Source organism: Sapajus apella, unplaced genomic scaffold (genome assembly GCF_009761245.1).
Source record: "Sapajus apella isolate SASKATOON/1434 unplaced genomic scaffold, GSC_monkey_1.0 scaffold6, whole genome shotgun sequence".
NCBI classification, from domain to species: domain Eukaryota; kingdom Metazoa; phylum Chordata; class Mammalia; order Primates; family Cebidae; genus Sapajus; species Sapajus apella.
The window spans coordinates 13,346,462-13,358,872 of NW_022436946.1; the positions used below are offsets into that span (position 1 = coordinate 13,346,462).

At 37.1% G+C, this 12,411-nt stretch overlaps 1 protein-coding gene across 2 annotated transcripts in view; it reads left to right on the forward strand.

The window, feature by feature from the left end:
• Positions 1-12,411, forward strand: part of MAP3K5 (mitogen-activated protein kinase kinase kinase 5) — a 235,541-nt gene that overhangs the window by 60,424 nt on the left and 162,706 nt on the right. For both annotated transcript variants that reach the window (XM_032274669.1, XM_032274670.1), the window contains exon 2: positions 12,086-12,225. In XM_032274669.1, the coding sequence (XP_032130560.1) occupies positions 12,086-12,225 (140 nt within the window). The remainder of the gene's footprint in view (positions 1-12,085; positions 12,226-12,411) is intronic.

The following is a 12,411-nucleotide window of genomic DNA, read 5'->3' on the forward strand; positions in this document are numbered from 1 at the left end:
GGTGCATGCCTATATTCCAAGGTACTTGAGAGGCTGAGGTAGGAGGATCGCTTGAGCCCAGGTCAAGGATGCAGTGAGCTGTGATTATGCCACTGTACTCCAGCCTGGGTGACAGAGCAAGAGACAGAGACAGACAGCCTGTCTCAAAAAAGAAAAAGTACTATGTGCTTGAAACTGGATTTTTTTGTTAGTCCAGTCCATTTTATGACCAAGAACATTCATTCATAAGATTGGGATTTTAATGTCTATTTAAGGCTTTTGCCTATGGCCACTAAGGAGAATAAAATTGAAATCTAGTCTACATATTTCCTCTTTTCATATTTTCCTTCACCTTTATTGTAGGCAGATAAGAGAAAAATGGTGCTTTTGATTCTTATTAGGCTTACGTCTTGCTTCTGTTGCTGTAGTCATAAGCATTGTTACTATCACAAATAGAAGGAATGCTAAAATAAATTCCTTTTAGTGAAAAAAAAGATGAATTGGGGTCACAACCTGCAAAAGCTCAGGTAGTGCTAATTTCAGGCACATTTCCAGTGATGTCACTCAGGCAAGTTTCAGCTCTCCCTGGACAGGGCTTCCCTCTCTGTTCCCCACGGGCTCCCTGGCTCTCTATCAATGAGTCACCACCTGAAATGAAGGAAGATCAGTGTTCTTCCTTTTACCTTATCACTTCCTGGTCTTTGCCATTAACTACTTCCTGGTCTTTGCCATTAACTACTTCCCTCCTTGTGTGTATGTGGATTTTTTTTTTTTTTTTTGTTTTTTTTTTTTTTTTTAAGAGGGAGTCTCGCTCTGTCGCCTAGGCTGGAGTGCAGTGCTATGATCTCGGCTCACTGCAACCTCCACCTCCCGGGTTCAAGTGATTCTCCTGCCTCAGCCTCCCTAGCATCTAGAACTACAGGCACCCACGACCATGCCTGCTAATTTTTGTATTTTTATTAGAGACAGGGTTTCACCATATTGGTCAGGCTGGTCTTGAGCTCCTGACCTCAAATGATTCACCTGCCTTAGCCTCCCAAAGTGTCGGATTACAGGCATGTGCTACTGCACCCAGTATTTTCCTCCTTCTTGCCTTTAAAATATTCCTTTTTCTCCCATGGTCAACTTTTCTCTTCTGTCATAGAACCCAACCCATCTGTTTCATCTAAAAATATAGAGATTGCCTCCATTAATTAGCACCCTCTTTAAAATCTTTTTCTTTTCTTTCAGCTCAACTTCAAAAATGTGTAAAATCTTGACACTTTCTAATGTCCAAATACACCATTCTAACACTAAAAACCTTTAGATCTTTCTGTCCTGTTAAAGTACTCTTCTCCTTACTGATTGTAAAAATGCCTACCATGGACCTTGGAAAATGTTAACCACCTTTTGTTCTTCGCCAGTCTTTGGAGAATCCTTTGTGCTCATTCCCTCCATTCCCTCACTTTATATTCAGTAACTTTCATTCTGTTGTACTCACCTTTTTTGTCATGCAGCTTCTTTATAATCCTTGTGGTAAGCTAAAATTTGTCCATCACCTCCCCTACCACCCTAATACCTATGTCAAAACTCTGAAAACTGTGCATGCTACCTTATTTGGAAAATGTGTCTTTGCAGATATGATCAAGTGAAGGATCTTGAGATAAGATAATCCTGGATCATCTGGGTATGTTCTAAATGCCATAACAAGTGTCCTTATAAAAGAGGCAAAGGGTGATTTGACACCACATGCATATACACCACAAGCCAAGTCATGCTGCAAATGTAGAATCCTGAAGGGGCAAGAAACTGATTCTTTCCTAGAGCCTCTGGAGGTAGCATGGTTCCAGCCCTGTCTATACCTTGAGTTTGGACTTCTGGGCTCCAGAACTGTGAAAGAAGACATTTCTGCTGTTTTAAGGCATCAAGCTTGTAATAATTTGTTACTGGCACAGGAATCTAATACAATTCTCTTTTACCATTCTGGGCAAAATTATTGATCAGATGTGAATTAATTTTCACAAGGTGAACATACCTGAGTAACCAGCACCTAGATCTAGAAGCAGAACTTTACCAGCATCCCAGAAGACCCTTTCAAGCCCATTTAGCCATGGCCCACCCTCTCCAAGGTGTGCGCTGTTGTGGCTTTTAATATTGCACAATTGCACTGTGCCTAGTCCTTTGTAACTGGATTCCTCCTCTCAACAATGGTTTTGTGAGATTCATTCATGTTGTCATGTGTGGTTGTAGATTTTTCATGCTCATTACTGTATAGTATCCATTGTCTCTACATAGCATGTTTTCTTATTTCTTCTGCTGTTGATGATTTACAAATACTGTGGCTATGAACATTCATTACATGAGCATATATCTGTGTTTCTACTGGGTATATAATGAAGAGGGGAATTCCTGAGTCCAGGAAGCCTCATTTCTTTCTGTACTCTAAGTTGACAACCTCATCTACATTCACTGTTTCAGTGACCACTCATTGCTGTGACTCCTACATCTTTCTGTTTTTTATCTTTCTGCTGAGATTCAAAAGGACTGCTATCGGTAATATATTCACACCCCACCCCCCAATTTAGTGTGTTCCAATTCAAACTTAAGATCTTATGAAAAAAAAAAAGAGTTTGGCCCAGTGTGGTGGTTCACGCCTGTTATCCCAGCGCTTTGGGAGGTCTAGGCGAGTCGATCATTTGAGCCCAGGAGTTTGAGACCAGCCAGGCCAACAAAGTGAAATCTTGTCACTACCAAAAAAAAAAAAAAAATTAGCCAGGTATGGTGGCATGTAACTGTAGTCTCAGTTACTCAGGAGGCTAAAGCAGGAGGATGTGCTTCAGCCCAGGAGTTGGAGGCTGCAGTGAGCCATGATTGCATCACTGCTCTCCAGCCTGGATGACAGAGTGAGACCGTGTCTCAGAAAATACCACAAAACCTCCCTTGCATCTTTTACCATGTTAATAGCAAATCATTATCCTTAATTATCCATGTTCAAAGCAGAATCATCTTTAATTCTTTGTTTGCCTGTATCCACCAAATCCCTGAAGCCTATTGAGTCTCCCCGAATGTTGTCTGTGTTAATTAAGGGACACACACACTCTGTCTTGGATGACTCCCACACGATCTCTCAGCCTCCAGTCTGTGTAGTCTATCATCCATCCACAAATTCTAGGTTTATGTTTCCAAAGCAAAGCTTAGATCCTGACATACCTCTTCTCAAAACTCGTGGACATGGATGGTTCCATCCGTTGATTATATGATCAAGTCAAAATTCTTTATGTTGGCTTTCTATGTTTCATAAATTTCTCTTCAACATCATTTCTATGAGAAAATACTCATATAAGGCTTTATCAGGAGGTATTGAGTTGTATAATGGCATTATCTTCAATCATATTTTTATGATACATTGTTCTAAGGGTCTCCTCTGGGTATTTCTTATCCTGGCTCCATGTGATTACCATTTGCAGTGAGTTTACTGTGCCTAGCACACATGTAATCCTTACAACAATTTTGTGCAGTAAATACCTATGTTGTTATTCCCAATTTATGGTTGAAGAAACAAAAACTCAGAGAATTCGAGGTATTGTCTGACATCATCCATCTAGAAACGTAACTGGGATTCAAACACTGGTAGTCAAAGAACAGCTTGTCTGTTATTTACATGTTCATTACTCTTCTGGAGATGGGAGTGTTTCCCTTCCAGCTCTTCAGCTCTGTGGAGTGCTTTGCTGAGGCCGTGTGTCCTCCTGGCAGAGAGCTGTGGCTCTAGGTCCTGACCGTCTGGTCTGGGCACCTCCGAGGGATGTGTGCTTTCTCTCCCTTCACATTCTCTAAAGCTGAGCTCTTGCAGCTATTGCCTGGGCAAGGAGTCTTTAGTTCTTATAACACCCATCTTAGTTTTACACCTTCTTTCTGTCTCTGTTTCACTCCTCCTCCCTCTCCCTCTTCTCTCTTTCTTTTTTGTCCCTTCCTCCCCACTGGGTTTCTCTCTTTTCTTCTCTTCCCTTTCTTTTTGTAAGTGTAGTAGCTCTCAACTCTTTTTAAGGCCAACCTCTGGAAGTGCAAAATGTCCCTCTGATTACCTGCCTACCAGGCCTCACTTATCAGATTAACAACAACAACAACAACAACAAGCCAGCAAAACACTTCACTGTAATAAAATGTTACTAAATAAGAAAATTAGGGCTTGGTTGGGGAGGTTAGGTATAATTTGCTTTAGCAATATAAGAATGATTCATGTTTGAATCATTTATTAGAGTTTATTAAATAAATGCGTACATTTATTAGAGTTTAGTGATGAGGAAATTATGGGCCAGAATATGCTGTTGATAGAAATTTGCATCATTTTACATGGTACAATTAACCAAATAACATACAAGAAATTAAAGAGAGGCTGATGAAACTAAAAGAGTAGTCATTTATAGTAGGGATTGCCAAACTGTGACCAGTTCAAGACTATGATGACAGATGATTCTTATGTCTTTCTTGAAAATTTCAACAATCCTAATTGTATAACAAGAGTTTTGCAGTATCCTGATGTTACCTATCTGTCAAACTTTAGAAAACTGACTTAGAGTCTTTAGGAGATTCTACCAGGACACCCAGAACACAACTTTTAGGTCAAATTTCAGTAAATACCAATTAACATCTTCCTTTGACTCTTCTCTTCACAAGCAGCAGCAACTCATGTGAGCTATTTAACTACCAGACATTATTATGAAGGGAAAATTCAATTTAAAAAACCCACAGACTACCAGCTACTGCCATTTGATGACCAAAATGCAGTTAAGCTCAATAGTTTAATGTTGTTACCCTAAACATTTTATTATGCTATAATAAACCCCTGGTAAGCCTCATTTTATACTCCATTTAACATTAACTCAGTCGGGACAAGGAAACAAATTACACCTTAGGTAAAAATGTAGGAGATGTTTGTGTCTTTGTCTATACTTTTAAATGACTAACTTTCTTAAATTTCTAAATATGACAGTTTTACTCACAGTATTTTTGCAAAAACTCAATTAGATAATTATTAAGTGCATTTATTCATGAAATACACAATAAGAGGAGTATGATTTGATCCTCAAATCTGTTTTCACATCTCTCTTGTGTTCTGAGCTTGTGAATTTCTGTCTCCTATAAGTTTAGGCTGTGACTCAATTTAGAGTTAAAAGAGGTTGGACTCTAGAGTTGGATTGCTTGAGTTTGAATTCTGGTGGCAACACTTTCTAGCTGATCTTTGGCAGGTACATTCTCTGCTTTAGTGTCCTGAAATAATAATATCCATCACAAAAGGGGTATTAGGAAGATTGAGTTAATATTTGAAAAGCATATAGTGCCTGACACATAGTAGGTACTGAATATGTGTTTATGAAATGAAGTGGATAAACTGTTCCCCCTATAAACGGGGTTCAAGAATTGTGGAGTATCATATGTTTGTTTAATTTATTATAATTACATCATCATTTGCATTTTTAATATGTCTTAGGATCATTTTACAAGGAAGATAATTTTCACGTATTTATCTTACTACTACTGGAGGGTACCCATCAGAGTCAAAAAGTAGCCACAGATAATATTTTTCTTCGTTAGATGATGAAATATAACTGCTTAAAAAGTGCTGTGTTACTGGAAGTCCTAGCGAGTATAACAAGGCAAAAACAAACAAAAACAAAAGGCATACAAATTGGAAAGGAAAAAACAAAATCACTTGTAGTTGCAGATTACATGACTATTCATGTAAAATAATATATATGAAATAAGCTTCGAGAACTTATAACTGAGTTCAGTTAAATTTCAGAATACAAGATCACCTACAAAAATTATTGTATTTTTAAATACTAGCAATGAGCAATTGCGATTTGAAATTTAAAAAACAGTACCATCTACAATAATACCAAAAAAAGGAAACATTTAGGTATAAATTTAACTATGTTCAGGATCCTCCTGTTGAAAATTACAAAATACTAATGAAAAAAATCAAAAAAGACCTAAGTGGAGAGAGATTCCATATTCTTTTATTATTTATTAATTTATTTATTTATTTATGTTTGAGGCAGAGTCTTGCTCTGTTGCCCAGGCTGCAGTGCAGTGATGTGACCTTGGCTCACTGCAACCCCTGCCTCCAGGTCCAAGTGATCCTTGTCCCTCAGCTTCCCAAGTAGCTGGTATTATAGGCATGCACCATCACACCTGGCTAATTTTTTTTTTTTTTTTAAAGATGGGATTTCACCATGATGGCCAGGCTGGTCTTGAACTCTTGACCTCAGGTGATCCACCCACCTCGGCCTCCCAAAGTGCTAGGATTACAGGCGTGAGCCACACGCCCAGCCTACACCTGGCTAATTTTTGTATTTTTAGTGAGACAGGCTTTCACCATGTTAGCCAGGCTGGTTTCGAACTCCTGGCCTTAAGTGATCCGCCTGCCTCAGCCTCCCAAAGCGTTGGGATTACAGGTGAGATATTCTGTATTCATGGATTGAAAGACTCAATATTGTTAAGATGTCAGTTCTCCCTAAAGTGATTTTAGATTCAATACAATTCCAATCAAAATCCCAGGACTTTTTTATAGTTATCAACTGATAGCTATCAACAGCCAGATTATTCTCAAATTTATATAGGAAAGCAAGGAGAATAACTAAAATAGCCAAAACAAATTTGAAAACAGAATAGAGTTGGAAAACAGAATAGAGTTGACCTACCTGATTTCAGTAGCTACTATAAAGCTCCAGCAGTCAAGACAGTGTTGTGTTGACAAAGGATAAACACATAGATTAATGAAATAAAAGACACTCCAGAAATAAACCCACAAAAGTGTAGCCAGTTGATCTTTGATAAAAATGCAGAGGCAATTCAGTGGAGAAAGGAGAGTCTTTATAAGTATGAGCCTTTACCCATGCCTCACACCATATACAAAGGTCAACTCTAAATTGTTCATAGACTTAAATTTAACGTAAAGCTATAAAACTTCTAGAAGAAACCTTCTAGGAAAACTTTTGTGACCTTGGGTTATGCAAAAATTTTTTCAGTACCACACCTGAAGCACAATCCAGTAAAGAAAAAGTTGATGCACTGGACTTAATTAAATTTAAATACTCTTCTCTTATAAAAACACACTTAAGACAATGAAAAGACAAGCCATACTCTGACAGTATTTGCAAATCACATATCTGACAGAGGAACACTATTCAGAAAATATAAAGAACATGCAAACCTCAACAATAAGAAAACAAACTCAACACTAATTTTTAAAAGGGAAAAAGCATTGAGTACCTAACCAAATAAGATATACAGATAGCAAATAAGCACATGAAAAGATGCTCAACCGCATTAGGGAAATACAAATTAAAACCATAAAAAGATGCCATTACATACCTATTAGACTGGCTTTAGAAGAAAAACTGACAGTACCAAGTGCTGACAGAGATGTTGGACAGCTGAAATACTCCTCATCCTTTGCTGGTGGGAATGCAAAATATTTCGGTCACTTTGGGAGAGCCTGGCATTTTCTTATTAAGGTAAACATACCCTTACCTATGACCCAGTAATCTGACTCCTAGGTCTTTACTCAAGACAAATGATAGCATATGTCTATATAAAGACTTATACATGAATAGCAACTTTATTCAAAATTGCCCAACCTGGAGACAACCCAGATGTCCTCAAACCTGTGAATGGACATCTGTGTATGAATCTCACATGCATTTTGCTAAGTCAAAGAAGCCAAACCCAAAAGGCTACATACTGTATGATTCCATTTATATGACATTCTGGTAAAGGTAAAACTTTAGGGACAGTAAACAGATCAGTGGTTGCCAGGGGTTGGGGTTTGGGGAGCAGGGAAGACTAACCTCAAAAGGACAGCACGAGGGAGATTTTTGGGGTGAAAGATCTATTTTGTATCATGACTATGGTGGTATATATGCATTTTTCAAAACCCATTAGACTGTACATCGGAGGCGAAGAGAGTGAATTTTGCTCTATGACAATTAAAAAGTAAATTTAGAAAAGAATAGAAATGTCTTAGAACAAGTCACTCATTTGAATTTGAAATAGAAAAAAGTCATCCTTTTTCTGAGTTACCAAACTGTATTACTGTATTTTAAAATTATACCAATAAGCACCTTTCAGTGTTCTTTATAGCATCCAGAAATGGATCTGTTCCTTCTTAGATGTTCAGAGGTAATGAATATACCTTACTTTGCTTGCACAATTTACTGTAAATATCTAGGCTGGGCATGGTGGCTCACACCTGTAATCCCAGCATTTTGGGAAGCCAAGGTGGGCAGATTACCTGAGATCATGAGTTTGAGACCGGCCTGGCGAAACCCTGTCTCTACTAAAAAAACAAAAATTAGCTGGACGTGGTGGTGTGCACCTGTAATCCCAGCTACTCAGGAGGCTGAGGTAGGAGAATCACTTGAACCCAGGAGTCGGAGGTTACAGTGATCTGAGATCGTGCCACTACCCTGCAGCCTGGGAGACAGAGCAAGACTCCATCTAAAGAAAAAAAAAAAGTCTAGTTTCTCTCTCTTAATCTAAAAACTTTCTGCGTGTCTTTATTTTATTTTAGCATCTAATTCCACAAGTCAGTACTCTGGAAAAATTTTTCCCCTCCTTTCATTACTTTAACTTAGCTAGTATTTTTCTTTGCATGTCTCTTATTTTTCATCAGTAAGTGTTTTATTTGGTTTCTTCCAGTCCCACACTACGCAGCTTCTTGATTTTAAAGCAATGTGATTGACTGCTGAGTGGCTGGCACCTGTGGGAGGAGGAAGCCGTGTGGGTGCAGGAGGCAGCTGGGCTGTGTGGGTAGGATGCAATGACTCACTTTTGTCATGTGTTGATTTTTGATGTAGAAATGTTAAGGACCCCAAAAGAAAACTCTTTATTTGTATTAAAGAGTCCTTAAGTCATTTTTAGCTTTGAGGTGGCGAAAAAAACTTCTGAAGCTCCTTTGACCTGTCTTCCCATTTCATAAACTTCTTCTGTGTCTTTTACCTCCATTTCATCTGATTGATTTCTCATTCACCAAAGTTTAATGCTAATTTCATGCTCATTAGACAAGGAGGACTCTGCACCAAACAGCTTCTCAAACATCTGCAGTATTTTTATGTGCTGCACTTGGGTTTTACATCCCATCACACAGGTCTTGAATGTTGCTCATTTTATATTTTGATAGGTTCCTAAATTGTGAAAGTAATCAATGTTCGTAATAGAAATTGTGGGAAATATAGAAGGCATGAAATACAAAAATGGAATAACCCATAATCCCTGTAACCCAGCTACTACCAACAAAAGTTGGTGTCCAACTTTTCAGGTATTTCTTATACACATGGATATATACATAGAATGTAAATATCATAATGCACTTATAATGTATACATTATATTTTAATGTATATTCTATACATAACAATGTATATATTATATTTTACTTTTTTATTTTTACTTAACATAGTTCGAATTTATCCCTTGTTGCTAAGTATTCTTCTACTTTTTTGCTTTCCTTTGCTTAAATTATATCCCATTATTTGAAATTATTAGATACATATATGTCATTATTACATATATACACATATATATAATCATTTTCTTGCTGATAGGTATTTAGACGTTTTCCATTATTTTATTGTAAAAAATAATATTTCAATGGACAGACAGGTAAATCTATTCAGATTTATAATAATTTTCTCAGTGTGAATTCCAAGGAATGGAATTATTGGGTCAGAGTGTACATAATTTTTAGGTTAAGTCTCCTAGAAAGTTTACACTTGGCTGGGGTGTAGTAGCTCATGCTTATAATCCCAGTACTTTAGGTGGCTAAGGCAGAAGGATTGCTTGAGGTCAAGAGTTTGAGACCAGCCTGGGCAGCATAGTGACATCCTGTGTTTACGAAAAATGTTTAAAAATTAGCCAGACATGGTGGCATATGCCTGTAGTCCCAGTTACTCAGGGGGCTAAGGCTGAAGGATTGCTTGAGCCCAGGATTTTGGGGCAGTGCATATATAATGTGCCCTGATTTTGTAACTGCACTCTAGTCTGGGCAACAAACTGAGACCCTGTCTGTCTTAAAAAAAAAAAGGAAAAAAAAAAGAAAGAAGAAAGTATACTCTTCCCCCAGCATGAAAGAGTGTCATTTCTCTGCATTTTCATCGACTCCTTTACTTTGCCCTCCTCTTAGGAAAAACAATTTCTCATGTTTATTTACAATTTTAAATTTCTGTGAATTTGCTGGCTGTTGTCTGTAGTGTGATTTCTAATGTAATGTTTTTATCATTGCTGAGTTATTTTAAATTACTCATAAGATATTATAAAGATATTAACAGTTCATCTCTCACAAATTGCATACATTTTAAACAAATTATCTTCTTTTAAATGCGTAATACATTAACATTTTCATTGTAATTATGAATGGCTTCTGTTTTATATTTCCCAAATGTTTATTGCAATTACAAAGGAATCTCTTTGTTTTCATAATAATTTTGCATCTTGATGCCTTACTAAATTGTATTATTACTTCTAATAGCTATTAGCTAAGTCTCTTGGGGTATTTGGTTGACAGCCACAGCATCTGCTAATAGAGATAATTGTGTATTTTATTTTCTAGAATTATGTCTTCTTACTTTCTAGAAATCTTATTGCAGTGGCTGGGATTTTAAGAAAGCCAAAACTTTTTTAAGAAAGTTTTGGGAATAGTTGACAGCCTTTTGTTTCTGTTTTTCATGGGAATACCTAAAAGCACAAAGTTGGAAGTTGTTATGAAATGTATATTATTCTCTATGTTAAGGAAATGGCCTTGTATTTTTAATTTGCAGTTATTATTTTTTAATTTTAAAATTTTATTCTCCTTTAAGATAGGGGTTTTGCTATGTTGCCCAGGCTGGCCTCAAACTCCTGGCCTCAAGTGATACTCTCACCTCAGCCTCCTGAGTAGCTGGAATTACAGGTGCAGGCCACTGTGCCTAGCTCAGCAATTATTTTTAATGAGAAATGGATTTAGAATTTTAATTAATGCACTTGGAGCATATTTAGAGATGACATTTTTCCATTGAGCTATCCTTGCATTGCCCAAATAAATTTTAAACTCGTGATCTAGGTTTTATAACACTTGGTACTTTTTGTTAGTTTTTCTTTTATATTTTTGTTTATAGTCATAAAGGAGTTTTAGACTAAATTTTATTTTTGTGACATTGTCAAATTTTGATATCAAATTTCTACTGCCTTGTTACTGGTCATCTTTGAACCTTGGATGGATTTGCATCTGTGGTTATATTCCCCTTAGTTTTATTTTCTATACCTTTTCTTTCTCTCTCTCTCTCTCTCTCTCTCTCTCTCTCTTTTATTGATTATACTTACCAAGGACTTACTAGATATTAATTATTTAACTCTAAAACCTAGCTCTGAATTAACTAATAAGCTTACCTATTTATTTATTTTTAATATAATTTTACATGTGTTACTGCAATTTTTTATCAATCTGCTTTTTAAAAAATTTTCTTATTTGGAAGCTTAGTAACTTTTTTTAATGTTGAAAGTTAAGAGAGAGCATTAGCCCCTGCTTCCCACCATTGCAAATTCTCCTTAGTTACCGGTAATCATATGATCTCCTCCTTCTTTAAAAAAATGCAGATTTGGGCCAGATATGCTGGCTCACACCTGTAGTCTCAGCCTTTTGGAAAGCCAAGGTAGGAGGATTATTTGAGCCCAGGAGTTTGAGGTCCGCATGGGAAATATAGGAAAACCCCCATCTCTAAAAAAAAATTTTTTTTAATTAGCTGGACATGATCCACATGCCTGTAGTCCCACTTACTAGGGAGGCAGAGGTGAGAGGATCATTTGAGCCTAGAAGTTCAAGACTGCAGTAAGACATGATCATGCCACTGCACTCCACTCTGAGTGACAGATCAAGATCTTGTCTTTTAAAAGCAGAAAAAGGAGGTTTGTTACATTTTACAAAACCACTTCCAGGTAGAGCTGCAAATTTGAAATTCAGTGATAAATGAAGAGGGAAAATCCCTATCATTTCTTTATTTTCTCTTTTGAGTACTAAGATAATTGAAACCAAAGTGTGCTGATTGGGCATTATTTGGGTGTCATCCTTTGGGGGCTTTGTTTTCTGTTTGCAGATATCGCGGTGGTGGAGATGAGTGATGCCTTCCGGCAGCCGTCCTTATTTTACCACCTCGGGGTGAGAGAAAGTTTCAGCATGGCCAACAACATCATTCTCTACTGTGATACTAACTCGGACTCTCTGCATTCACTGAAGGTACCTCCCTCGTTTACTGAATGTTCAATTTTAGCATCAGTATTTCAGGGATACTGTTTGTCATCCAAAACATTTTAAGTTTATAATTGTGAAAGAATGTCTATATGTATGGTCAGTATGCACCAATTACTAGTCAAGTTGGGAGGTTTATCGAGAATTCACTGTAGAAATTTGATGACACAGGTA